The following is a 27995-nucleotide window of genomic DNA, read 5'->3' on the forward strand; positions in this document are numbered from 1 at the left end:
TGCATTTATATCCAGAACATCTACATGATCTGTTCCTCTGATGGATTCATTCCTGATCCGTCCCTCAGCATCTTCATCTCTGCTGCCTCCAGCTCCTCGTGTCTCTGTATCAGAGTTTCTAAACCAACAACATGGCTGCTCTCACCACAGTCTTCTTCACCTTTCCTTTCATTCTGGATGACGCTCTTTAGTGACACATCAAAACCTGAAACCTTCCTCAACTCATTCCAACCTGCTTGCAGACACCTCTTTACCACACATTGTTGATCTGAACTGCTGACTCTAAAACCTCAAAGTCCTCCACCTTCTCCACCTCTGCTCCCTGTGACGTCACCGTTCCTCTGCAGTTCCTCTCATTTACACACAGATACTCTGTCTTGCTGCAGCTGACCTTCATTCTTCTCCTTTCCAGAACAAACGTCCACCTCTGGGGATGTTCCTGAAAAACTCCAACGTTCTTCTCTGCTGCTCCACACTTCCTCATCCAAACAGCTCCTCTCTCTGGATCCTGTCCTGGACTTTCTCTACATCTACAAAGACCTGATGCAGATCCTTCTGACCTTCTCTGTTCTTCTCCAGAAACACCCTCAAAGCAAATATTTCATCTGCGGCTCTCCGTCTCTGCACGAAACCGAACTTTTGCTCAAAAGATTTTCACCTTTTGACGTCAGTCTAGCTTCCTCTACTCTTTCCCATAATTCCTTGTGTCTCTTGTGTTTTATTCCTCTGTTGTTTCCAAAACCCTCAAAGAGCTTCTGCTCCTACACACATTGGAAGAACACAAAAGTCTTTACTATGGATGTACCAGACTGAGAGAGTAATGAGGAATTTATTGTTTATTTCTTCAAACCTTAAAAAAAAGGACATACTTAAAAATTATGAGTTTCTGTTCTGGGCACTTACTAACTCTGATGTTCAACTAAACATTTCAGACATCTATATGAACTCTGTAGGAAAAAAAGGATTATTTTCCCTTTAATGAAGCAGATAAATGCTATCCATGTAGACGTTTTCCTTGTGATTGAACAGCACAGGCGTCAGCTGGTTGTCTTCTCACTGCAGGAACAGGACGGTGCAGAAGCTGCTTTTCTGCTTCTGTGTGGCCTCCTTCAGTTTTTATGAAGCAAATGGTGCAGAGGTGTAGCGGTCAGCACTGCCACCTCACATAGAAAAGGTGCTGGTTCAATCCCTAGCTGGGTTTTTTTCTCCCTGTGGAGTGTTCATGTTCTCCTCGTGCATGTGGGGGTGTTCTCCAGGAACTCCAGTCCAGAAACATGCTTCATAGAATCTAAACTGCCCCTTGATGTGCCCGTAGGTGTGGGTGTGTGTGTGTGTGTGTGTGTGTGTGTGTGTGTGTGTGTGTGAGTGTGTGTGCATGAGTATATAGAAACTACAAAAACAGCAACGGGTTTTATGGCGTCTATGTTCCATTGGCAGAAAGAGTGCCAAAAGTCTAACATGGTGGAGCGGACTACGCTCACAGAACTCAGTACAGATAAAAGGGGAGGCAGTAAACAACAAATAACAGAATAGCTCATTATTGAGTATCCAAACGGAGCAAACTAAAGCAATGAACACAAAAACTTTTGGTTTGGTTCACTTTCATCATTTACACACATGAAGAACTGTTTTTTGAGGAATGAACCGCAATAACGACAAAATCCAAATGACCACTTCGGCCTTTTGAACACATTCTCGCCAGTGCACTGTAGAACCTCATCGACTACGACACTTAAACTAACATTCTAAAAGCAAGACGAGTTCATGAGGTAATACTCAGAGAAGTCAACAGCCCTGTTTAGTTTGTTTTCAACCATCAACATTACAAAATAAAACACTTCAAAACTATAAACAGCTTGTAATTTAGTTGTTCTTGTTCCAAAAATATCAGATCTTCTAAAGGGAACTAACCTGAAGCCAAATGAATCTAAGTGAAAAGGTAGCTCCCGTCCACACTGTTTTCACAGGTTTGCGTCCGTCTGTCCTTATAAGAGCACAACGGTCAACTCAATGACAGGAGACAGACAGCAGGGAAAAGCTGAAGAAAAAGAAAGTGAAACTGAGACACCCTGCATTAGATGGATTGGGTCTCCATAGGGATCTAGACAGGGCGTTCTCCAGTTTGAAGTGCTGTTTGAATCTAAATTCCTGACAGGAAGACTGCTTTGTTTGTCAAGGCATCAGAAGAACAGGCTCCTTTCAGTCTGGCTTCTGTTGCTTTCAGACTCAGGTTTTATTCAAATGTGACTTTACCATCAAATCCCCAAATCCCCCAGTTGAAACAGAAACATGGACTAAAGAACAGCCAGGAGGCTGCAGAACAGCAGTTAGAAAGAATCGTTTTGCCACTTGATCATCCAGACTCCAGAGGCCTCATGCGGACCACAGACAGCTGCTTTGGTAATCGGCTGACAAAGAGTTAGGATTCAAAGTTGAAATATTTGGCCTTCAGGACCCATGAGGACACACCCCGGGACATCAGGCGTGACATTCACACAATGATGGAGAGAGAAAAACTGACATGACCTCGATCAACAGCAAGAATTCATAGAGAAGTTGAGGTTTGATTCCGGCGAATGTTCCATCTGGCAGGTTCTCTGGGTGTCGTCACACAGTGTAAATGTCAGAATGAGTGAAGTGAGGCTCTGACTCAGCACCTCTGAGTCATGGAAAATGCTGATTCTTTTTCTTCTTGCTTATAAAAAAACATGTTTAAAATCTTGACACTTTCTCACGGTCGCATATAAAAATTCATGAAAGGAATCTGTACAGTTTCCAGCATATCAACACAGAATTCCTGCAGTCAGAAGAGGTACTTCCGACAGAGTTCGGAGCCACACCGACACTCAACCCGGACCCTCTTCTTTGGCGAGCCGGGGAGCCCAGCCAGGCTGAAACTGGAGTCCATTTTGGTGCTCTCTGTGTCCACTGGATCAACTGGAAGTATCAGAAAAGGACAGCCCCAGTCAAACACAGCATCTGCATCTCTTTAGTTTCACAGCCAATGGCTGTCATTTCTTGATGGACTTGAGAGCTTTGTTGTAAAAGTGCATACACACAAATGACTAAAAGGTGCAGAAGAAGGATGGTAAATGACGTCTACTAATATAGCGCTTTTCTACCTTCTTCAAGGCCCAAAGTGCTTTACAGTCACAGTCCCATTCCCCCATTTACACACATTCACACACTGGTGGGGGCTCCACTGCCCAACACTGGCACCAATCTTTCACCACAGGCAAGGTGGGGTTCAGTGTCTTGCCCATGGACACTTTGACTCATGAGCGTACAAAGCGGGAATCGAACCTGCAATCTTATGATCATGGGTCGACCGCCCTACCGCTGTCCCGTGGAGTCTCTCAGCCTTCTATTAAACTCTGCATGGAGCACAGCGAGGTTTTTTATGATTAAAAAGTATCGATATGTACTTCAAAACAAAAACTACACACTTTTTTACAAAGGTTTATCTTGTTCATGTTTTAGATTTTGGCCCCCTGGGCGATGGAGTTTGACACCCCTGCTGTAGAGTGAGAGAACACTGAAACACATGTTGTGTTAGACATGTCAGTCCCTGCTGATCATATCCCTGTGTGCTGCATGGACTGAATGATAGAGAACTGTAGTTTTTGGACCAAAAGGAAACAGCAGAAAATATTTTTGGGAAAAACTCCCCCCCTCAGGAGGAATACCAGTTCTCTTAAAGGTTTCGTTAAGAAAGTCTCTTGGATAAAAGGCGGAGCGTGGTCAATTTAAAAAACTGCAGATGACCATCCTCAATAAATGCAAAAAGGAAAACATACTTCTCGGCAAGTTCATGTGGTTTGTATAGTTTGACATGATAAAATCCTAGTCTGGACGAGGTTAGCTTCATCAATCTGTTCATCCATCCATCTTTTCATCCATCCATCCATCTGTTCATCCATCCATCCATCCATCCATCCATCTGGTCCTCCATCCATCCATCCATCATCCATCCATCTGTTCATCCGTCCATCCATCTGTTCATCCATCCGTCCATCTGTTCATCCATCCATCCGTCCATCCATCAATCTGGTCCTCCATCCATCCTTCCATCATCCATCCATCTGTTCATCCATCCATCCGTCCATCCATCTGTTCATCCATCCGTCCATCTGTTCATCCATCCATCCATCCATCCATCCATCCATCTGTTCAACCATCCATCATCCATCCATCAATCTGGTCCTCCATCCATCCATCATCCATCCATCTGTTCATCCGTCCATCCGTCCATCCATCTGTTCATCCATCCGTCCATCTGTTCATCCATCCATCCGTCCATCCATCAATCTGGTCCTCCATCCATCCATCCATCCGTCCATCCATCTGTTCATCCGTCCATCCGTCCATCCATCTGTTCATCCGTCCATCCATCTGTTCATCCATCCATCCGTCCATCCATCTGTTCATCCATCCGTCCATCTGTTCATCCATCAATCTGTTCATCCATCCATCCGTCCATCCATCTGTTCATCCATCCATCCTTCCATCATCCATCCATCTGTTCATCCGTCCATCCGTCCATCCATCAATCTGGTCCTCCATCCATCCATCCATCTGTTCATCCATCCATCCGTCCATCCATCAATCTGGTCCTCCACCTATCCTTCCATCATCCATCCATCCATCCATCTGTTCATCCATCCATCCATAAGGCTTGCAGGCTTTGCCGAAGCCCATTGCAGTGAACTCTGGGTAAAGTGGGTTACACTCTTTAAAGATTGATGTTTTGAGGCTGACTAAGCTTGTGTCTGAATTCCCGCCCTAACCCCTATAACTAACTACTTTACTTTTTTTTTTCTCTAAACGGCATATATGACGTCATCGACAATTATTTATGAATCCACTGTCTTCTGAAGATAAAAACTTTGATGGTTTGTTAAAAAAATACATTTAAATACATTTTTGAGGCAAAAATCTTTCCAACGCAATGCATTGTGGTCTATATTCGCCGATCTAGTGAGCATTGATGCACACTGGTTTTTTGCAGAGACTTCTGGGAAATTTCTAGGGCACTGGATCTGGGAATTATAGATTAATGTAGCACTAAAAAATGGCAAACGCACTTTATAGTGCACTATATTTAAAGGGGTTAGGGAGGGAATTCGAACATAGCATAAGGCATAATAAAGGAGCATTAACAGTGCAGAGCAGTCATCATGAACTCACTTTGCATCTTGTAGTCGAAGGTAAGCTCCTCCCCTGCCCGGATAGATCGCGTTGAGAACAGAGCGATTCTGGGGAGCCTCTCATCAATGTTGTCAATGAACACATTGAAGACCTGCAGGTTAGGGTTACACTGAAAAGACAACATTTATCAAATCAGAGCTGATCGCTGTTCCTACTGACAGTCCAACATCCAACAAGTAAAGAAGAATGTATATACTTGATAAACACTAGGTAAAACTTTTCAGTTGCTTCTAGATCCACCTTCATTTTCTGCCCCACAATCGATTACTACCGATTACTACTTTAGCTACTCTGAAGGTTGTGTCTTGATAACCTGTGGGGATCAGGTGACTGCAGACACTCACACTGTGGTTGACAAAGTGGGAGATATTTCCTTGGTGAGCAGCATCCACTGTGTACACATCTTCTACATAGTCGAGGTCAAACAGGTAGGTGGAGCCCTGGCGGTCGTATAAATGGCCCCTCTTCTCTGCTTCATCTGTTGTAATTATCTGTAGGGGGCAAATAGAACACTCGAAATCAAATCCATTCACAAATCGTTTATTCTGACTCTCACAGTTGAAGTTTCTCCATAATGAACATTCCAGAGCAAAGTTGTTTCCAGTATTTTGGTTTTAGGAAAACGAAAACTGAAGCTATGTTTTCAGATTACTGTATACATAAATCTACCCACAAATCATTGCGCAGCTGATCAGAACAGTTGTCACTTTGTGCTAACAGCAAACAGCAGAAAAGAAGCCCACAGGACCCTCCAGCCCCCCTGTCATGTTCTACATCCTGAGAGGGAGTTGCTCCCTTCACGACGCAGACTTGACGACTGCGCAGACTTGACGACTGCGCAGACTTGACTGCACAGTATACGATACTTTCTGCTATTGATAGTTTACTGTGCAGCGGTTTGCTCGTCTTTGTTTTTCAAGGATTTATGGTATTATTTTTTAATGTTTCTATCCAATGTTCGGTTTTCATAAGCTACCAGTTCAGACGAGGAATACAAAGACGTTCATGGATCTATTTGTCTGACAGTGGATGATCAGAATGGACTGGAGCTGGGAGACTTTGGCTCATCCATTGTAGCTTCTAGGTTGGAACTGAGAGCTTTTTCTAACGGCGTTTTTTCCTCTGCTCCTCATCCATCACGATTTGAATAAAGAAATAATCAGAAATGCAGTTTTGTTCTGAACTTTTTTTCTATATGTCCTCCCTCATCAGAAAAATGCTACAAGAACATGCTAACAACAGGGTTTTCATTGAAGTGGGTCTTTGCAAAAGTGTAAATAAAATGTCATTAATAAAGTCTATTTGTTGCATCCAAGCTCCTTCTCAGTTCTGTACAGGCTCACAGCAACAGAGGAAATGTGAAACAGCTGTCGTGCTAGTGTATCTTTCCTTTTTTATTCAAAGTATTTTCATTCACAGGTAAATGCGGCTAACCATGTGATGAAATTGCATATTTTTTATCTTTACAGCTGAGTCTTATTTCCTCTAGGTTGTGCTGACTTCAGGTTTTACCTCCATTTTTGTCTATGAGCAGTTTCTGAGCACATGAGATCAAGTTAGAAGTTAGTCCAGTTTTTTCAAAGCTTCCAGAAAGCTGAATCATTCATTCTGCAGAAAAAACATTTAACGGCCTTTGTCATCTTTGTCAGAGCCTAGGGGGACACAGACAAGCCCAGAGACTTTCAAAATAAAGGTACAAATTAACCGCCGGTCAACATTAAATATCCCAGATATCAAAGTTTGTTTTTCCTTTTCAGGATGGTTAAAGTAAGGAGTGAACTTCATGTAAATATAAGCTGATTACATTTAAATTCAACACTTGATTCAAAAGAATCTGGGCTGAAAGTGCTGTTTTTATATTTTAAAAGTATTTTTTATCAAAATTGCTGAATTATGCAACCGGCTGCCGTGGTGCAGTGGTGCAGTGGTGGGGCGGTCAACCCCAATCAGAAGATTGCAGGTTCGACTCCAAGTGTCCTTGATCAAGACACTGAACCCCACCTTCCCTTTGGTGGAAGGCTGGCGCCAGTGCTCGGCAGCAGAGCCGCCATCCGTGTGTGAATGTGTGTGTGACTGGGTGAACGGGACTGTGACTGTAAAGAACTTTGGGCCCTCGAGGACGGTAGAAAAGCGCAATATAAGTCTACACCATTTAGCATAAACTGCAATAAAAAACGGTTGATTGTAAAACCGATTACTATTTGAATTCAGAATTAAACTAACTGGTAAATGATCAAATCCAGATCCAATAGGACCGTGTTTCTGAAGGTTTTAAGCCTTTTTTTTTGTTTTGAAGGCAGAAACAAAAATGAGTAAAAAACATGTCTCACCTCTCCAACATACTCCATAACAAAGGTGTTCTTCTTGATGCCCTGCAGCGTGCGCACGCCCCATCCCCGGCCGTCCTCGGTCTTAAAGATGCACAGGTCAAACTGAATGCCCTTCTGGACCACTCTGTTGGGACAGTCAGGTCCGCAGCTGCACCGGGAGTTACATTCATAAATGGGCTTTCCTGGCCTGATCCGGACCTGGCCGCGATCGTTGTAGGCCATGCGGTGCAGGGAGGCTCCTGGACAACAGCCGTTCACTGGATCTTCCAGGCAGTTTTTACAGTCACAACCTACAGCCATCTCATTCAACACAATGCCAGGGCCGACTTTGTAGTTGTTAATGTAGGTGAAGTTCTTTGGAGGGCCCTCTAGGTCCACATCATTTGTGACAAAAATGCGACCGGGGTGGTTGCGAGTGTCATTCAGATGGTCCTGCCAGCGCTGGAGACTCTGACGGAGTTTGGCTTTCTGAATGAGGAACAAGGCGACCTCTTTATCTAACTTTTTGGGTATGGCACGCCTCTTTTGACTCTTGAGCACCAGGTCCAGGTCCAGGTGGAACTGCTTTATCAGCTTTGAGCATTTGAGGTTCCTCTTGGGTTCCCAGGTGTTGTCAGACTCAGGGAAGCCCTTCCACTTCACCAAGTAGAACTCCTCTTCCTCCTAAAAGACAGCAGCTTTGACTCACAGCATTTCTAAATTCTGATGCTTATTATATAAGAGTAAAATTCTATAGTTTTTCCCTGTTGAACTACATTTTAAAGCCGTTTATTTTACAATCGAGCAAATTGTCATGTTTTCCATTTCTGTTTTTAACCATTCAACAACAGAGGTGTTGCCGCCAGAGCCTAAATAACACACACACACCTTGAACTACCATAACCCTTTGACCATCGACGCAATCAGCATGAATCTGCCGATATTGACATGGAGAAAAGCGGCTTCTCCCCAGTGTGGTCCGTAACATCGCAAAGATGCTCTTCTACATCTCAGGAATAAACGGTTGAATAGTTCCGGTAGTTGAAAGAATGTTTAAAAAAGTACAAAAGGATAAGTAACCAGTAGTTTCTTGTTAAAAGTACCCTTAGGGTAAGCACTGATGAATATAATTTAAAGCCTAACCCAAAGTTTTCTGCAGAAATTACACTGAGCCTACAACAGGGTGGTAATTATTTTTCGAATATGCAGGTTAAGGGTTAGCAGTAATGTTACAATCCATGAATAGGCCCATCTTCTGGTCCCACTGAATCCCTTTCATAGCCACAGGGCTGCTGGAGCCTATCCCAGCTACAGTTAAGTGAAGGTGGGATAAACCGATTGGCTGTATATGAGAACTGGACTGAGTGAGCCAAAGAGGTCACTGTTTTTGAGTGTTCAGCTTTTGAGTGTTCCAAACAGGAAATACCTGCTGCCTTCAAAAGCCAAAATCCCATAGACTTATATAGAGAAATAAACAGCCGTTACTCAATCATTCTATTGGTCATAAAAACCATTCCTAATCTTATACCCTTTTTTTTGTCTTTTTGATAATTCCTTTTTTCCACATTTTTATGCAAGTTATGAACTGATCAATCAGATGCCACATTAAACGCATATGGCTTTTTTTTGATTGACAGATTCCCCAGAGCCGCTTTCAGTGGAAGGGGTGTGGTCTGGATTGGTGACAGTAGTTGCCATAGAAACGTTGACTCAGACCGAATCCGACCCATCACTGTTGTCTGGCTCCAACATGGCGGGTCTGTATCACGGAAAAATGGGGACTGAATTGGTTTCATTTTCCTGGAGCCAGAGGTAAGGCATCTCCTATGAGTGACGTCACAGCCGCTCGGTCCAGTTCTCGTATACAGTCGATGGGTAAACCCTAAACAGGTCGCCAGACTATAGCAGCGGGATCAGAAGACAGACCCATTTTTCTTCAGTTATTTCATGACCCAAACAAATTCTTCAACCTTAAAGTGGTAATGACATACCTTAGTCTTCTTGTAGTTGCAGAGAAACTCCACCTCATACTCGTTGACATTCGCTCTGCTCACTCCGAGCTCTTTGCAGTGCAGGGTCTCAGTGCGACACAAGGCTTCCAGCTCGCCATACGTCATCTTACAAGGCACGCTGCATCCTGACACACAGTCACATCAAACCACATGTTTTCAGTATGAAAAAATCCACTCCTAAAAGAAAGTTCTCTTCGTTAGCTGCGGTCAAACCATTTCTGACCGCAGAAATGAACAAAAACAAAAACCTTTCTTCTTCTAAAAGCAGTGTAAAAATGCTGGACAGCGTTCCTTAACATGTGATGTCAAACAGCATATTAACTATCTGACATGATGCACAGAACACGCCAGTATAAAGTCTCTACAACTGTTTACAATAAAAGAACAGATTTTGTTCAGTAATATTATCTATGAACCTTTTAAGAAAACGGGTCATCGGATTTTCTAGTTACATTACATGTTTGGGTCCTTTAGAGATTGCCTTTTAAAAATCTCATAACCCATGGATATAATTACTAAATATGGCTAAAAATGACCATATTGTTTTCTTAAACTAAAATCACTTTACCGCTGCATATATATCTCCCTTAGTATCATCAAACAGGATCTAAAAGCTTAAAACTCAGCCATTTTATTGACATTTTACTCCTATAGTGTTGTCTACCTTCCAGCACCTATTAAACATTTTTCAATAAACAGAAAACCGCAACAAAATATGAAAACATTTCCAAAACAGAGATCCCACAACTGAGTGACATTTCCTGTCTGTGGCAAGTTCTGAAAACATCAGCAGTACTGCAAAGATGATGAGCATCACTGTGGGTCTGTGACAGATGAGGACACACAAATGCAAACTTCTGTCTGCGCGATTGAAGTTGATAAGAAGCGCAGGCATTCAAAAAATGAAGAGGTACCACTTTCGCCATCAGGTCCAATAAACCAAGAGGAAGACAATAAAGAAATCCACGTGGAATCTCGTTGTTTTCCTGAACCACATGTCAGAAGATCTGTGTAAAAGTGTGTCATCAAAGACTTGAGCTGAAAGATGCATAATCTACAGCCACCATGCCTGCTTTGTGCTCAACTGTTTTGCACTGGGCCATTCTTGGTAAATCCAGAGTCATTTGTGAATCTTGCCATAGCCTTACAGTTGATCACAGAATACTGTATTCAGGAAGGACTGGACTTCTGAAGGTGCTTAGATTTTCATGCAATAACATGACATGTCCCAAGTAGGGATGCAACGATTTACTTTACCCACAAATCAGTTCAAAATGTGATTTTTAGATACCGGTTTTGTTCCAGTTTGATTTGTAGATTACAAAACAACAACAAAAATTTTTAATTGCTAACATGCAAGTAAGTATCAAGAAAAAGCCTTTCAGGTGGCTTATACTAAGCCTGGTGTAATCTAATAAAACCTTCTTAAATTTCACACGTGTTTCACATTTTTACTGTAAACAGGCAGTAGGGCTGCAAGCTGTCACTTCCTGCTCCCTTCAGTTTAATGGTGTAACACCAGGTTCAGTTTTTGATCAAGAATTGTGGCATCTCTAAGTCTGTGAAGCTTCACAGACATAAAACCTTACAGTTTCCATTCAGTCCTGCTGTTTCTAATGAGAGTAGACTCCATTATGTGGAAATATTCCCTGATAACTTCAGCCTTTAGTGACTAAGCTGTCGTCCTTCCTCCTTTTCTCTTTCACCTTGACTTTAGCAGCTATGAAGTGCTGTCAGTTGTCTGGATGGCCTACAGTAATGACACTATCTCTGCAGGAAATCAAACAGTCTGCTGAACATGTTTATGACTAATTCAGCTTCTGTATTCTGGAAACACATCTGAAACCCTTTTAGTGTAATATTAAGACTTACTTTTAAAAACAAGTCCTGAATACTGAATTACCTTTATTCCAACAGTAAATACAGTAAGCATGATCTTCTTCTTTCTCTTTCGGCTTTTCCCATCAGGGGTCGCCACAGCGAATCATCGTCCTCCACCTCACTCTATCATGGACGTCTTCTACCCTAACATTAGCCAACTTCATGTCCTCTGTTAAGACATCCAGATATCTCCTCTTTGGCCGTCCTCTTGCCCTCCTGCCAGGCAGCTCCATCTCCAACATCCTTCTACCAATATATCCACTATCCCTCCTCTGAACATGTCCAAACCATCTCAGTCTGGCTTCTCTGACTTTGTCCCTAACACAGGCAACGTGAGCCGTCCCTCTGATGTACTCGTTCCTTATCCTGTCTAACCTGGTCACTCCTAAGGAGAACCTCAACATCTTCATCTCCGCTACCTCCATCTCAGCCTCTTGTCTCTGTCTCACTGCTACCGTCTCTAACCCATAGAGCAAAGCTGGTCTCACCACTGTCTTGTACGCCTTTCCTTTGAGTCTTGCTGGCACTCTTCTGTCACACAACACTCCTGACACTTTCCTCCAACCGCTCCAACCTGCCTGCACTCGCCTGCTTACCATCATGCTTACCTAAATACAGTAAGCATGATCATGTTGTTTAATTAGGCAGACATGTATGACTCGTGATTTTCATGAAATAGTAGAGAATAATGACACAAGCTGCTCTCATTTTCATCTCATCACTTTGTCTTCCTGTTCAATGACTGATCAGATCTGCATTTAAGGATGAAGCCTCCAACTTGATACCGTCAGAACAGTCAAACCTAAACCAGAATCCCCGTGTTTGTTCAGTTTTCCAGGCAGAACGGTGGAGCTGGGATCGTCACAGAACAGCGGAAGCAAAAGGAAATCTAGCAGCAGCACAAACTATTTATCAAGCCTGGATGGATGGATGGATCATCATGCAGCCACCAGTGGCGCCCATCACGAATCTCGAACCACACAGCCCACCGCTGCACCCATCAACTGTCAATTCTGTGTGGCTGCTAAATTAACTTTAACTACATGTTAGATCGCACTTCTTATTACATGTTCTTCGTCACTGTTACCCATAAAGAGCTCGCGCACGGACAAGAGCTGGACAGAAGAACACCGTCATAACTACAAAAACACAAGTAACACATCCGGTAACCTGAGTATGGAAGAGCAGACTTTGGTGAAGTCGTTCGAATACACTACGACATCACTGAGACACGCGACAACAACAAAAACTAGAGTATTAACTTCTACTACCTGTCGAATTGTCCGCCATGTTTTTTGCAATACCGCCAAAATAGAAGCAAGTCTTCTGCGCAGGCGGGGTTTTTGGCCAGGCTGGCAGTATCGGCTGCTGATTGGACGAGCGTTTGCTGCCTTTCTCTCATTGGTTCTTCAGCCAGATGACAAGACGGGTGGTGATTGGCTCCTTCGAGACACAAATGCACTCCCTCCAATCCAATCAGCCGTCGATGGATCCCGCCGTAATATAAATGACGATCTTTGTGCCCTTTGTACATTAGGTACGCAGTCTTACTCCAGCAGAACTTTATTTGATCCTAAAGAACTCTACACTCATCGTGACACTGTGAAACAACTTCCACCCACTCATGAACAAGCAAATTAGCCAAAGACTCAACATGCACCTCAGATCACTGACAGCCAATAAACTATAAAAGCTCTTCACTGACCTAAACCTGAACTATAACTGCACTATTCCATCTTCTGCTTATCCAAAGAGGTCCTGAGGGCAGCTTGTAGAGACTCCCAGGACAGTGTGGGGGTGTACCGGGGTTACATTCTATTTCTTATCTTCTTTTTATTATGCATTTAATGGTTTCTATATATGCATGAATATTGTATTGCAGAAATATGTTTGATTCCTGTCCTCATAGCAGATAACATGTGCATGTTTTTGACTTTCTGACTCTGTTTTCTTTCTGTATTGGAATGTTTATGGAGCCACGACACCTAGAATGCAGACTAGACAAAAACACAGCAGTCTAATGACGTATTTTGTATGTTTTCATCTTCCCGTTACTGAATAATAGAAAAAGCCAGAGAGACAGAGAGAGCGGACAGCCACAGAACCTAACAGGTAGTGTTTCTGCACGTCTCCCCTTTTGAAGAAGGTTCAAAAATTCATGCAGACTCTTGTGTGTCTTTTCATTTCCCAACTGCACATTTCGTTTTTGGACTTCCTGAACCATCCGAACCTGCGAATGCCAAACGAGATGGCAACACTAGCCAAGAGGCATGGTCCTTCCAGCTGGACATCCCTGGAATACCCTCCCAGGCAGTTTTCCAGGAGGGATCTGAAAGAGATGAATGACCCTCCTGAACTCTGGATGTGGAGGAGCAGTGGCTGCTCCTGGATGGCCGAGCTACTTACCCTAAAAGAACCACAGCCACGCTGTGGAGGAAACTCCTCTCACCCGCTTGTGTCTTTGACCCCTTCATGCCTGCCTTCTTTCTAATTTCCGGAATATTAAAATGATTCTTCTGTGTGTTTTCCATTCAAGGTGATACTAAATTAAGTGGAGTCCTGGATTTAATGGTAAAGCCTATGTTGCGAACTAGTGACATAGGTTGATCTCTGCTCTATCGACTAAAGTTTAAATTATCATTATTGTTTTCCTATCTGGTTCCACTGAGCTGCTTGGGTCAGGAAGGTAAAATTTACATGACACTCATTTGGATTTCAACAGCAAATACAGTTGACCAATTTATTGACAAAACTTTTGTCTGCATGACATTTTAGTTTTGTGATGCTGTGACATAAAACAGACATGTCTTTCATTGAGTTTTGTTTCCTTCTTTTGGTTGTTTTTGAGGTTTTGAATTATTTTTTGTGCGATTATCAAGCTTTTTTTTCACGTTCTCTTCATGCTTTACCAGGTAACACCACGTTTCAGCTCTTAATTGCCACAATTGTTTGTGTTACTGATTTATTTCTCAGTGTATAAAATTCCATTACTGTAGCTGCTATATCTTTGATCCCTCTAAAGTCACTCTTCTGTTTAAACTGGTTTTGTTTTTCATTTGTAATTTGGTTTAAAGTCAGCTTAAAGTCCGATCATCTTTTGATCTATTGTCAAAGTGTTCCCAGTTGTCTTTTAATTATGATTATGATGTTTTAACCCAAATCAAAAAATCAGAGTTTTTTTCTAGGACATAGTTGGTGCAGAGTAGCAGGAGTTTATTAGAAATTCACCTCTGATTTGTGGGCGATACTTCCCCTCTCCATTGCTGAAAGCTCTCTGGTTATCTGCTCTCAGTCTGTACTGTCCTGTTCTGATCCAGATACCAGCTCAGACGAGGAAAACAAAGGATCTATTTGTCTATTTGCGGGTGAATGATCAGAATTGAGCAGAGCAGAGAGCTGCGGCCTGCTGATTGTAGTTCACGGAACAACTACAAGCTTTTTCCAACAGCTCTTTTTCACCTGATTCACACAATTTGAATAAAGAAAAACTCAGAAACGCAGTTTTGGTCTTGTTTTTCTTTATGCATGTCCCCCATCATGAGAAAAATGCCAGAAAAACATGTTAAAACACAATTTTCATTGGGGGTGGGTGTCTACCTGGGACAGAAATGCTTGTGTGTGGGGGGGTAGGACTGCAGCTGGGACACAAGGCGGCACTAAAGCGTCACGTGACTTTGCTGTTAGTGGAAAGAAATCCGAGGAACCGTGGAAAGGTTGTTTTCCCCGTTTAAAGTCTTGCTTTAGGTTAGAATTTCGAGCAAAGAATCCGCTTTTCTTTCTCTGTACGATTGACTCAGTCAGTTCTGTTTTTTTAAAGGTGGACTGGTTCTAAGGTTCTCCGAGGAATGTGGAACAACAATAACTAGTCTTCATCTGTGGGGGCAGCGTTGCCTGTCGATGATCCAGCAGAGAAGAAGAAGAAAGGATCGAGGGAAAAGAAAGCAGCGGCTCCTCTGTTGATTCTGCTCCTCCGGCTCAGGTTTGCACGTTTCTTCTCTCCTCTCAACTTCATTCATGAAAAACCAAACAAACTGCTGTCTGTTCACGTGAGATGCTGACGTCAGAGCGGGTTGCACGTGCGCCTGTGGTGGAACTAGCAGAAGTTGTTGATGCTCATAGGGCAGCTCAGAGGTTTTTAGGTGCTCTCTGCTGACAGACAGGACAGGTGAAGGTCTGCAGTCTGCAGCAGAGCTTCGTGATGGTTTGGTCTTTGTCTTTCAGGATGGACCTGTCCAGCAGGCTGCAGGTATGGCAGCAGCTGGCCCAGACCTGCGGCCTCAGCAGCATTGAACAAAGCCTTCAGCAGCTTTGGATGCTGCTGCTCCTCTGCCTCCTGTGCAGAGTCTGCTTCAGACTGGGTCAGCATCAGCAACTCACTTTGGATCAATAATCTACATCTGTGTCATTTTAACTGCTTTTAGGTAGCACATCTAAAAAGCTGAGGAGCATTCCTTCTTTCTTTGTTTGTAGATAAGAATTCTCCATATAATTTGATGTGTTTTAAAAAAAATTCAACAGATCAAAGTTCCTTTTAACTCATGAGTAGATAAAAAAAAGTATTAAAACCAGAAGGAGCTGCATTTCCCAGAAAAAATTCAGTGCTTAATGCTATATTGCTGAATGAAAATGAAACTTAAAGGGTAATAATTGGAAAAAATAAATAAATAAAAAGAAAGAAAGAAATGATCAAAGTTGACCATAAATAAAGTGAAAACAGCACAATAACAAAAAATATATTTTTGTGAAAAATGCGAGCGCCGGGTATCGAACCAGCGGCTTCTGCACCAAGGATTCCCCAGGTATATTAATGAAGGCAAAAATCTTGGAATAACTTGAGTTATTGGTCATAATTGGAAAAGCTGAACATTTGAATAGTTGAATGATTAAAATAGCTGAAAATTGTAGAATGAGTTAAGTGCCAAAAAATAAATGGAGCACATTTCAGTTAACTGATATGATGGGTAATTATAGTTGGTATGCTGTGAACGGCCCTGGAGCAAATGGAAAAGCTTTGAAATATATAAAGGGAAACCTTTGGGTTGCCAGGTCTGGAGGAGTATCACGGGAAAAAGCAGCATTCAAAGGAGAAGACAGTTGTCTTTCATTTAGTTTAAGATATGATGTATAATTACAAAGGTGGCTTTAAAACCTGCAAATGCCATTTTTAACAGGCTGCATCATTCCATGAAAATCCACAAAATACCGACTGCTGATTGGCTGTTTCTGATCATTGAAAGCAGAAATTACCTCCGTTAATTACATTTAGGATTTAACACAGATTGATTAATAATATTCATCTATTTTTCAAATAATTGTTTAAGAAAAAGGGTTAGACCTTGACATAACTAGTGACATTTGCATGATATATGATAGATGCATTTTCTGAAGACGAAGTAAACATTCTTTGTTTTTGCTTTTAGACAGCTCTGAAATTGTAAATTTTGATATAGTCAGCCCAGCCGGCTGTTTCCTTTTTTTTACCGTGATATTAAAAAGATTTTGGCTGTTAAATTGTTAAAAAGTAAAAATCTGAAACATCAACTTCAGACTTTGTGTTTTAAGATTCTTGAAATTTCAGTGAAAAGCCTCTTTGGATAAGAACTGTTGGTCTTAACCCTTGTGCTATCCTATGGGGTCAAGACAATGACCATTGACGTGTTCTCCCTACCATGACAAAGGTGGATAAAGGTGGAAAGATTTCATGTAATCCATGGACACCAGTGAAGATCACAAATCATTGAAGAAAAAAGGTTCAGAGCTCTGTCTAGTGGGTCTAGATGACCCAACTCCCAATGTTAAAGTGCCTAGGATAGCACAAGGGGTAATAGAGATGTTTTGGTCCAGTATTGGTCGTCCATTATCTGACAAATGTTTGAGCTGAGACATTACATCTGTAGTTTTTGCAGTCTGTCAGAGTAAAGATAAAATAACAGACTCCTATTGAACAAGGTTAGAAAGAGCTGGGGCTAGTGTGAATTTGTTGTGCAGATAAGCTGTGTTGATGACAGAAATGGAGTTGGAAAGGCTGATCTGGTGCTGTTTTGTGTCTGCCGCTTGCAGGACTTGTGCTGACTGTGAAGCATGCAGTGTCTGCACTGACGGGGATGATGGGGCTGTTCCTGTTCTTCGAGCTCCAGATGCTGTGGGTGCTGTCGCTCAGCGGGCTCTGTTATGTCATCCTGCTGCTCTGCAGGCACACCAGCAGCAGAGGACTCTTTCTCTCTGCTGTCATCCTCATCTACCTTCTGTTTGGGTAAGGCGGAAACAGCATTAGGCTGCAGGGAGCTTCTGCAAGGTCTTTTTTTCAATAAAAGTGAGTCGCATCAAATCATCCATGAGAATTGCGGCCCACAGATCTCCACCGTAAAACTCCTGGCTCATGTAAATAAAACCCAAACAAAGCAGAGCTTTCAGTTCATTCTTCTGTCCTCTGAACATTCACTGTAATTCTGCTGTACAGTCACCATGTGCCAGGTCCAAAAATAACTTTCAGCAGACAAGATTCACAAAGAAAAAGAAAACTTTCAAACATAACAACTACATGCCACCCCATTCTCTCTCAAATATTAGCCTAGCTAATAATGAAGAATTCCTATGGGGTACTTAACTGAAAGCTTTGCTCATGAATGAGACTTTCACCACTACATTACAATAAAAAACACTGGGAAAATAATATGGTGTGTTTAGGAATGGGACAAGGATAAAAGGGAATGCAAAGTAACAACATAAACTATGACAATGAAAGCAATAAGCTTTGTTCCTGAAAAGATTGTTAAAAAGTGAAAAGGATTTAACTTCATAATCAGATGTGATGATCATCAGATGATCAAGATGTGTTTTGTAGCCAGGTACAGTGGAGTAAGGGGGCAGTAACCAGCTCAGTGGCCTTGTGGTAGAGTGTCCGCCCTGTGACTGGATTGTCGTGAGTTCAAATCCATGCCAAGTCATCCCAAAGACTCGAAACATGGGACCCAGTGCCTCCCTGCTGGACACTCAGCATTAAGGGGTTGGATTGGAGGGGTTAAGCCACCAAATGGCTGTGTCTGCAGCTCACCGCCCCCCCCAGGGGAGGGGTCAAATGCAGAGAAATAAATTTCACACACCTAGGTGTGGGCAAGTGAAAGTATTTCTAAAGCCAATGTCCCACTTGTTGTTCTGTGATTCTTCCTCACTGTTCTGTTAATTTTGGCATCAGAAGAAAACAGGACAGACTTGACTCCAGACTTGCATATGTCTATCCCTGGTCTAAAATCTGCACCACAGCTGGTTTCTGCATTCATTCACATTATTTCTGAGGCATCTCAGTCTGTTTATGCGCACACCAATAATTGTATTTCTTTTGCTTCCTGTGATCAGAAAGTAATTTCCTTTTGAACCTTTCATTTCAGAGAGCTGCACTTAATCGATGCAGTGACTTGGCACAGGATTAGAGGTGAGAGATCATTTGAATCCACTTTTGCGGTGTTTCGACATGAGAGGGGACGAAGGGACAACAAACAACTGTAGAGTCCAAAGTCTGTTCCACCTAAAATAGATGCTTTTTTTCATGACGACTGTATGCACGCTGTCTGATGCTCAGGGTTGGGAAACACTGGCTTAGAGCAAAATGACTATGAAGATTTTTTTTCATCCTGCTCATTTTATCACAGACTTTACCTTCTTCAGATGAATTGGACTTCATGAAGGAGACATTTCCCTGCTCATCAGTGCTGCTTCTTTACTCATAACTGCTGGGAAAACTCAGCATGCTAAAGATAGATAGATATGCCTTTATTGTCACTGTCCACTTGGACAATGACACTGAAGCAACACCATCAAAACAAATCTACTAAAGTAGAAAAGAAAAAATGCCAGTATGTACAATATGTACAGAGTGTACCAACGAAGTCTGCAAATGTGCAAAATGTGAAATGTGCAATTAAAAAAATGTCCGTAATTATGTGCAGAGTGATATGTACAGATATAACCACGTCAGATGTGCAAAAACCGCACGGAGGCAGGGAAATGTTGATAAGTTTACATGGAAAAACAACATAAATAAGCAGATATACTGCACATATGCATATATATATACATATACACATATATTCAAATATGCATTGGCATGTGTTGTGCAAATTCCAAAAAAAAGTCCACAAAAAAACCTCTACACAGTATTTTTATTACCCACATCACAGATTATGACATTTAAAACTGTATTTAAAGCAGATATGAGTTTGCTGGTGATGTACATGCTGCTTATTGATTATTGATTGTGTTATATTGATATGGGTCTCTGAATATGGATTTGTGGATGAGTCTGCAGCAATTCAGTCCAGATGGTCTCCTCTCTTGAAGAGCAGGGTAGCGGCTGCTTTTTTCCAGATCACTCTGGTCTGTAGGGAGAGGTTGAACAGGCAGGAAAAGGGGGCTACAACCCATGAGAGAATAGATCTACTACATTTAAGCCAGCAGATCTTTGAGTGTCCAGACTATGCAGTATTGCCAAGACCTCAGACTCCAGGATTGGGTGGAGGGAAAAGGGAGGGTGTCCTGGTGTAGATGAATGACTAACAGATGATGGAGTGTTTCTAGAAGGTGGTGATGTGTTGCCGTGGACATAGCCAGCCTTGACAAAGTGTTTGTTGAAGAGGTGCACTATTTCAGCTCAGTCTGTGACAACAGCACTTTAACAGCAGTGGGGGGGATGAGAAAGTTAATTTCATTTTCCTGTGTTTTGGCGGAGTTTCATCACTTTTTAGGATCAGAACCATTGGTACAGACGGTTCATGTTTAACGCTGTGAGCATTTCTGTCTGTCTTTTCTGGGTTAGGGTTAGATTCAGTCCTACACCACTAATTGTGTTTGTGCTGATTGAGCTCTGATAATGCTGAGCTAAACCAAGGACTGAAGAGATTCTTTTACCCAGACTTTTTAAGGGTGTCGTGTTTATCCAAGATGGCACCAAACAGGGGCTTAAAATATGTCCAGGTGTTCTCCACATCTGGAACTGGCTTGATTCTGTCCCACTGGACTAGAGCTACGTCCTGCAAGAAAAGCCTGTTAGTTGAAATGTTCCTGGTTCTGTTTTGAGATGGACCCTTGTGAACACAGTCAGTAACACCATGATCACCTACTGTAGGTTTGAAGCACCTTCATGTTGCCCTCTCTGTTTTTTGGGTGTATCAGGTTCTCAGATGGTGGTGGCCATGAAGGCCATCTCATTGGCCTTTGATTTGGACAGAGGAGCGGTGTGCAGCCTTCCCTCCCCAGCCCAGTTTCTAGGCTATCTCCTGTTTGTGGGCACTGCTGTCTTCGGCCCATGGATCAGTTTCTCCGCCTACAAGAGAGCGGTTGATGGTGTTGAGCTGGTGAGTGTTGGTCAGCCTCTGTGGTGTGAGGTTCTCTGGGTCTGTGAGATGATGCAGCGATTTCTTTTTTCAGAGCTGGTCATGGCTGCTCAGCTCATCCCTCAGCCTCCTGAAGAGTCACATTTGTCTGCTAGTGTGCACCTGCATCGCCCCCTACCTGTTCCCCCTGTTTGTCCCAATATATGGAAACTCACTCACGCAAAGGTAAGTCGGTCTTTGTTAAACCGTTTTAATAGTCACTGCCTTAATGATATTGCATTTCTTTTCTCTCTGGTTTTGCTTCGAAGATGCAATTGAGAAAGGTAAGTTCTGTATGTCGGTGAACAGCTGAGCCCATCTGTCAGTTAACCAAACTAACTAAATGATTTGAATTGGACTGTTTCAAGTGAAAGTTAGCAGAATGTAGGGGCAGGAGAAGTCTACATTTTAAATAATTTATAAAAGAAATGATTTGAGCTTTTCACAAAAATGTGTCATCATGTGTGGAGCTAAAGGACCGAACACGACAGTGTGTGTCACCACTGTGTGACTGTGTGTGTGTTAGTGTGACTACAAGGGTAGTGGAAAACAGTGTGAAGGACTGAGGACCAGCTGGTGGAAAAAGTTTGCAGCTGCGTTTTCATCACAAAAATTCACACAACTTTATCAAAATTCTAGAAATGTTGAAAAAACACAATTTTGCAATTACACCGTTTCCATTAAATCATACACATGAATCAAAGCGACGGCTGTGAACCATTCTTTGATCGACAGCAGATACATTCAGGTTTCTGCCACGGCTCTAGCGCTCATCATCATCTATAAAAGGAGACGTTGGCGTCTTCTTCAGGCTGTGGGGTGGCAAGCTCCTTTAAACGTGGGAGCGGTTACGGATAAAGCCACTTTGGGAAATGGTGGTTGGTGATTTTCCAGAGGAGCTGTGGATCCAACAATTCCACATGACACGCTCAACTTTTGATGAACTGTGTGACGCTGTGGGACCTCTGGTGGCGCCCGCTGTGCAGTGAAACATTGACAGTTCTACTATTTTGATTTTAAACCAAAAAGGAAAATGAGTAGTGCTTTGTGTTTGGAGTCGCCTCACCTAACACTTTTTTTTGTTATAATGAGAAGAATATAAGTTTATTCTTAACAATCTAGACGGACTACCTTAACCCTAGAACACTTTAACTATAAAAAGTTACACCATCAGTCCAAACCTGTGCCACTACTACTGGGCCTCTAATATTCAAAAAATGAGGCATTGGCTCCAGGCTTCTGACACCCACTGGTGTCGTTTTCAAGGCTCATCCTGTAAAACAACAACTTTGGCAGCATTGATTGGATCTAGTCTCCGCTGTGTCATTTCCCACCGTATTACACACAATCCAGTAGTTACAAATACTTAAAAAATGATGTTTCAGACATATGGACTCACTCAGGTGCTTACCACTAGTCCTAAATCCCCCTTTTCTCCCTGGTCAGACAGACTTTGGATTCACAATTTGGGAAAGAAAGGTATCGTCAACTTTAAGGACATGTACCTAGACGGTATATTTGCAAGCTTCACTGATCTTGCATCCACATTTAATCTGCTTCATTCCCACTTTTCGGTACTTTCATGTATGACCCTAACTTTCTTAACATACCGCCAGTCTCTGTGTTAGATGAGGTGCTTGAGTTGCCATTTAATCCAAAGAGACTTATTTCCAAAATCAAAGACTGTATATCACTTCATGACAGCGCAGCTCTTCTGAAAATAAGAGAGTTGGGAGGAAGAGCTTGGGTGGAGTTTGGATGATAATGTGTGGAACAGGGCCTGACAGAGAGTTAACCACAGTACCTCTTGTGCCAAGGTAAATATAATACAGTTCTACAGAGGGCTCACCTGTCTAAAGCAAGACTGTCAAGAATTTATCCTCAACTGAGTGCCAATTGTGACAGATGTCAAAATAGTCCAGGAATCTAACCCACATGTTCTGGCTATTCTCTGCTTTGGTGAACTATTGGTCTCAGCAAAACAAAAAATGTTAAACCATCACTTTTGCAGGGTTATTTTTACCCGAGTATGTTCTTTGTTTTTCCAAAACAATTTTGTCTAGCTGAGGATGGATGAAAAACATCTCTGACGTGACTTTCCAATCTTCAAGGTTGGGAGTGAATGCATCAGGAAGCTCTTGTTTGTGTGTTTGCAGGTGGCTGCGTGCTTATGAGAACGCAGTGTCCTTCCACTTCAGTAACTACTACGTGGGTCACCTCAGTGAGGGCACCAGCATGTTGGCTGGAGCTTGCTTCACTGAAGAGAAGGAGCACATCTGCTGGTAAAGCACAGTGGAGTTGACGATGGGTGGTCATGTTTGTTAAAGCCCTGGGCTGTTTGACCAGACTGCTCTTTGCAGGGACATGAGCGTGGTGAAGCCCCTGCAAGTGGAAATACCCCGGTCAATGGTGTTGGTCGTGACGTCTTGGAACATCCCAATGTCCCGATGGCTGAAAAGTTGTAAGTGACTGTCAGAGGGTCAAAGTCACAAACGGCATGGACAGTTTCCATGTTTTGAAGGGAACTGGCAATGCCTACAAGTTCAAAAGCAACAACAATGGCAAGCCACAGACAGAAGCCTACAACAGTGACAAACTCCTGCCTACAGTACAGATCTTACAGAGAAAAGCAGCCTTGCACTGATATGCACCTTTTTACCGTAGTGAAGTGTTAACGCAGTCAACGTAAATCGGCTGATTCTGATGGAGAGAAAAGCAGCTTTGCGCTGTTATGCAACACTTTGCATGCATCAGAGGAGAGCCCCTTTTCTCCGCACCAGAATAAGCTGATCCCCAATGCATGTGTGAACAGTCCAACAGCCAGCGTGTGTTATTTAGGGAATGCCGGCGACATCTCCGGTGTCAAACATTTTTATCTATGCTTTGATTTGAATAAAATGGGGGTTTCAAACTCTTAGTTTGAAAAACTAGCTTGAAACTGTTAGTTTATATTCTAATCAAATTGAAAATTTTCGAGTAATTTGTCAGTTTGCCAGATAAATGACAATTCGCAGTAGAACAACTGTACATGTCAAAGCTCAGCTCTTACACCTTCTATATTCATCAATTCAACAGATGGTTTAGATGCAGAATCCCTGTCAAGGACTTAAAAAAGAAAACATCAAAGAGAACTGTGTTTTTGTAGGTATTTAACATCAGAGCTTAGGGCACAAACACCATGGTCTCTAACATGAGACGTGAGAACAGTAAAGGTTTTAGTTTGAACGCTACCTGAATGTTAGTGGTAACTCTTGCTGTCTCCTCGCTCCTCAGATGTCTTCAAGAATGCCATGAAGCTGGGAACTTTTCCTGCCATCCTGGTGACCTACACAGCCAGCGCTCTGTTGCATGTGAGGAACATTTTTAACCACAATGCTCTGCGGTGTCTAGAGCTAAAATCATTTACAGTGACCCTCCCTGCACGCTGCACATTTGGTGTCAGGATAAAAGCCTTCCCCTTCAGGAACACATGGCTTAACTAAAAGTAAAACGCGTGCCAAAGAACTTGATTTCCTGCAGTTTGTGCTTACATGGTTCAGTGAGGAGCGTCATAATTTACTCACAGGGGACCTTAAAGGGTCTGGAGAAAACACAGCTTTACAGATGTTACAGTAATCACCTTTGGAGATTCAGACATTTCTTTTGATTTTTTTGCTTATTTCAAAGGAGAAATCACTGAAACAGGCCTGAACACAAATGATGCTACATTTGAGTTAGTGTTTTGATTCAGATTCAGATTCATTTTATTCGTCATGTGCACAGTTTTTACACTGGCATAGGAATTAAGTTCCAGTACAACCCGAACAAGATCAGACAGACAACAGAAACACGTGTACAGTTCAGAGTTGACCCCCCCCCCCCCCCTCCCTTTCTTAGCATGCAGATTGTCCACGATGGGGGCAGGGGGGGAATTGGTGACAAAAAAAGTCGTATCTCTACACTGCGTACAATGTGTAGATGCAAGAAAAAACTACACCGTTTAACATAAGTAGCACATATGCAGACAAAACACAAACACGAGGCTCAGGGATCAAGGGAAGGGGGGGGGCCTCCATGAATCTGTCCTTCAGGTGCAGCTCCGCGAGCCAGGCACTTCCTCCGGGCAGCACACAGAGGAGGGAGGGGGGTGAGTTGCAGTTATCAACCCCGAGAACAGCTCAGATGCACGGCCTTTTGAGTCCATCAAAGCAATCAGTGGGTTTCTGTGCCTGTCAGATAGACTTCTGTAGGTGTCAGCAGGGATTCTGCTCCACCTCTCATGAACAGCCTCCATCACCTGTCTCAGGTTTGAAGGGTTTCTTCTCCACGTTTCAGCTCCATCTGAATAATCCTGTCCTTTGCTTTGATCCTTCATTGGGTCTTTTTTTGAGTTTTGGATCATTATACTGTTTGAAGATCAAGCTTTCTGACACCAAGCAGCATGTGGCTCCAAAATGCCCCGATTGTTATGAGATTATATTGAACACCTTGTTTCAGATGCAACAGAGCAGCCCAGACCATGATGAAGCCTCCTCGCCTTCCCAGTTGCAATGGGCCTGGTTTCTCATGTTAAAGCACACCAGGGTCTAGCTGACAGTAATCAATTCTTTCTTCTCTGAACACAAGAATGCAGATAGTTCCAAAATGGAGTCGAACATGGATTCCCAGCTTCTTCTTACTATGTGGTAAAACGTCACGTGTCAGGATGCTGAAGGTCCCCTGTGAATGCACATCTTTGCACATGTAGCTCATGTGCCTGCTGTTAAAAATAACTTTCCTAACAGTAGAAGGGTGAATATGGTGCAGACATCCAAGCACTGAGTGTACCCCCTTTGTTCTTCTTCAGGGCCTGAGCTTCCACCTTGGAGCTGTCCTGCTCTCACTGGGATTCATCACCTATGTGGAGCACGGTAATCACCACCCAAGGGTGAAAGTTAAACCTTTCCCTACATTTCCAGATTTTTCCTGTATTCATGAGATTAAACTTGTATATATTTGTTTTTTTCTCAGTCCTGAGGAAGAGGCTTGCGTACATCTTCAATGCATGCATCCTGTCCAGACCCTGTCCCTCCGACTGCAGCCACCAACACAAGAAGGTGCCCAGCTGAACAACGCAATCAACCACTCAAGAAAAGTTCTGTTTATTTGAAACTGCAAACATTCGCACCTGCATCTGGAATTGATACCACATACGTTTATATAAGCATAGACAAAACAAGGAACAAGGAAATCTGGACCATGAGCGTTAAGACAGATCATCTTTTGATCTATTGTCAAAGCGTTTTTTTCAGTGGTCTTTTGATTATGATAATGCAGTTTTAACCCAAATCCAAACATTGGAGTCGTTTTCTACGACAGTTTCTGCAGAGCAGCAGGAGTTTACTCGAAATTCATGTCTGACTTGTGGGCGGAACCATTGGTGCGGAGCAACCCTGCCCCCCCTTCACCTCTCCGTTGCTGAAAGTTATAAGCTCTCCGCCCCCCAACCTAACTCTAGCAGTGCAACAAAAACGCTCAGCAATATCAGTGCCATCCAGCCGTACAGTTCAATCAGGATTCCAGCTCAGACGATCATGAGTCACTGATCATCAGGGGATGCAGCAGAATGCAGCAGATCAGGGAGACTTTGTAGTTTCTACATAACAACCACAAGCATTTTTTTAAGCTTAATAATGCAATCAGGACATCTTAAAAACACCAAAGACAGGATTTTGATTACATTGGGTTTTTAAAACCTCATAATGAAACCAGGATTCTCAGATGAAAATCTGACACGATTAAGCCTGTTAGAGCCTGAACTGTGAGATTGTAAGCAGACTTTGTAGTTACTTGACTATCTTATGTCTTTTTTGAAGGCATTTGTCTTCTCTCCTTTCATACAGAATTATTGGGTGATGTTGTTGAACCTGGTCTTCAGCTTTCTAACCATCTTCCATCTCACCTACTTGGGTTCCATGTTTGATCCTGGCACTGATGAACAGGAAGTGGAAGAGGTAAACTCTAGCTGTCACCGTACACTTTTGTTCAATTTCAGACCCTTCTTACGACTTATTTATGACAAAAACGCAGCTCACGAGAGGTCCATTCACTGGTGAGGTTCTCTTTCCCACGAAAGAGCTGTTTAAAAATTCAAGGCTCATTTGCTAAATAACCATGAAATGAACCTTAATTTTGCTTTGCTCCAACCTTTATTTTTATCTGAACTGTAATTCCATTACATTCTATGAGCAATTTAATTGCAAATCACTACAGTTTTACCTGAAGTGTCTTGTATATTTCTTTAGTTAATTTATAATCTAAGTTTTCTTAAAGATGGAGGTTTCCTCTATACAGTGTTATTCTGTGGCTTAAAACGGCTTTCACTCAGTTGTCAACCAGTTGCCACAGAAGACCAAAGCAACTGTCAAATTGTTCAAGTCAAGGGGCAGGCTGCAACGTGGCACACAAAGAACTTAGACATGTCAGTATGAAGACAACTTTGGCTTCTTTTTAGAGCCTGTCTCAGCTGTTATGGGACACTCATCTCACCCTTTTTCAAAGAATAGTCTACCATTTTATCAGGTCTACTTAAAGTAACCCTTTAGATCTAAGCCAAAATGTGTTTTTGCTGTTGAAGGGGTATGCAGCCATTCACACCATCCAAAGGTGGTCCGAGCTGAACTGGGCCAGTCATTGGATTGTGTTTGCTTGTTGGATCTTCTACCGTTTGATTCTGTGACTGAGTCACAGCGTCTGGGAAAGAAAACCAACGCCAAGCTGTGGAGGGCCTGGATGACCACCCCTGACATGGAAAGTGTTACACATGTCCCCTGACATGCTTGAGCCACTGCCACAGAGCTGACGGGGAGCTCACGTGAATGTGAAGCAGTGAAGACCCTCCTTTGACTTTTGTGGGATCTGATTCTAGCTGGACTCGCAAATTAGCTGAATTTGAAATGATGAATAACAGAGGAGAGATAATGCATCTGTGTGGACAGAATGTGGAGGGAAACACTTCTATCTGTCTGGAGATGGACACATTTACTGTTGTCATATGGTGTTATTTTTATACTGCAGTTTTTTGTATTTTTGTTTGCAGAAATGTTTTTAGCTAGTCATTGTACTGAACTTTATACACTCACATAATGGTCCAGACTGTTACATTTGCTGTTGTTGTTATTGGAATGAGTTATACATTAAATATTTGTACTGATGGAAACAGTGTCCCACTTCGTCATTTTGATCTGATAGAGACTTGA

The 27995-nt window shown here is 42.5% G+C and overlaps 2 protein-coding genes across 4 annotated transcripts; one reads left to right on the forward strand and one right to left on the reverse strand.

The window, feature by feature from the left end:
• Positions 1-1522: 1522 nt before the first annotated feature.
• Positions 1523-12783, reverse strand: suv39h1 (suppressor of variegation 3-9 homolog 1). 2 transcript variants are annotated; one of them, XM_004086352.4, is made up of 6 exons: positions 12682-12783; positions 9509-9654; positions 7539-8201; positions 5553-5699; positions 5188-5317; positions 1523-2937 (listed from the first exon to the last, which is right to left on the reverse strand). In XM_004086352.4, exons 1-6 carry the CDS (start codon positions 12698-12700, stop codon positions 2804-2806), a joined length of 1239 nt encoding a protein of 412 aa, XP_004086400.1. In that variant the 5' UTR covers positions 12701-12783; the 3' UTR covers positions 1523-2803. The 2 variants fall into 2 exon arrangements, with proteins under 2 accessions (XP_004086400.1, XP_011471297.1); XM_011472995.3 differs by lacking the exon at positions 12682-12783 and adding an exon at positions 12581-12638.
• A 2262-nt stretch (positions 12784-15045) lies between these two features.
• On the forward strand, positions 15046-27957 carry LOC101155172 (protein-serine O-palmitoleoyltransferase porcupine). Of its 2 annotated transcripts, none has more exons than XM_011472994.3 (14): positions 15046-15123; positions 15228-15389; positions 15632-15768; positions 17471-17663; positions 18799-18842; positions 20579-20760; positions 20834-20964; positions 22935-23060; positions 23139-23239; positions 24052-24128; positions 25604-25667; positions 25768-25853; positions 26640-26750; positions 27374-27957. In XM_011472994.3, the coding sequence occupies exons 3-14, from the start codon at positions 15633-15635 to the stop codon at positions 27473-27475; spliced, it is 1353 nt and encodes a 450-aa protein (XP_011471296.1). In that variant the 5' UTR covers positions 15046-15123; positions 15228-15389; position 15632; the 3' UTR covers positions 27476-27957. The 2 variants fall into 2 exon arrangements, with proteins under 2 accessions (XP_011471296.1, XP_004086399.1); XM_004086351.4 differs by having other exon boundaries at positions 15056-15154.
• Positions 27958-27995: the final 38 nt, after the last annotated feature.

Source organism: Oryzias latipes, chromosome 7 (genome assembly GCF_002234675.1).
Source record: "Oryzias latipes chromosome 7, ASM223467v1".
NCBI classification, from domain to species: Eukaryota; Metazoa; Chordata; class Actinopteri; order Beloniformes; family Adrianichthyidae; genus Oryzias; species Oryzias latipes.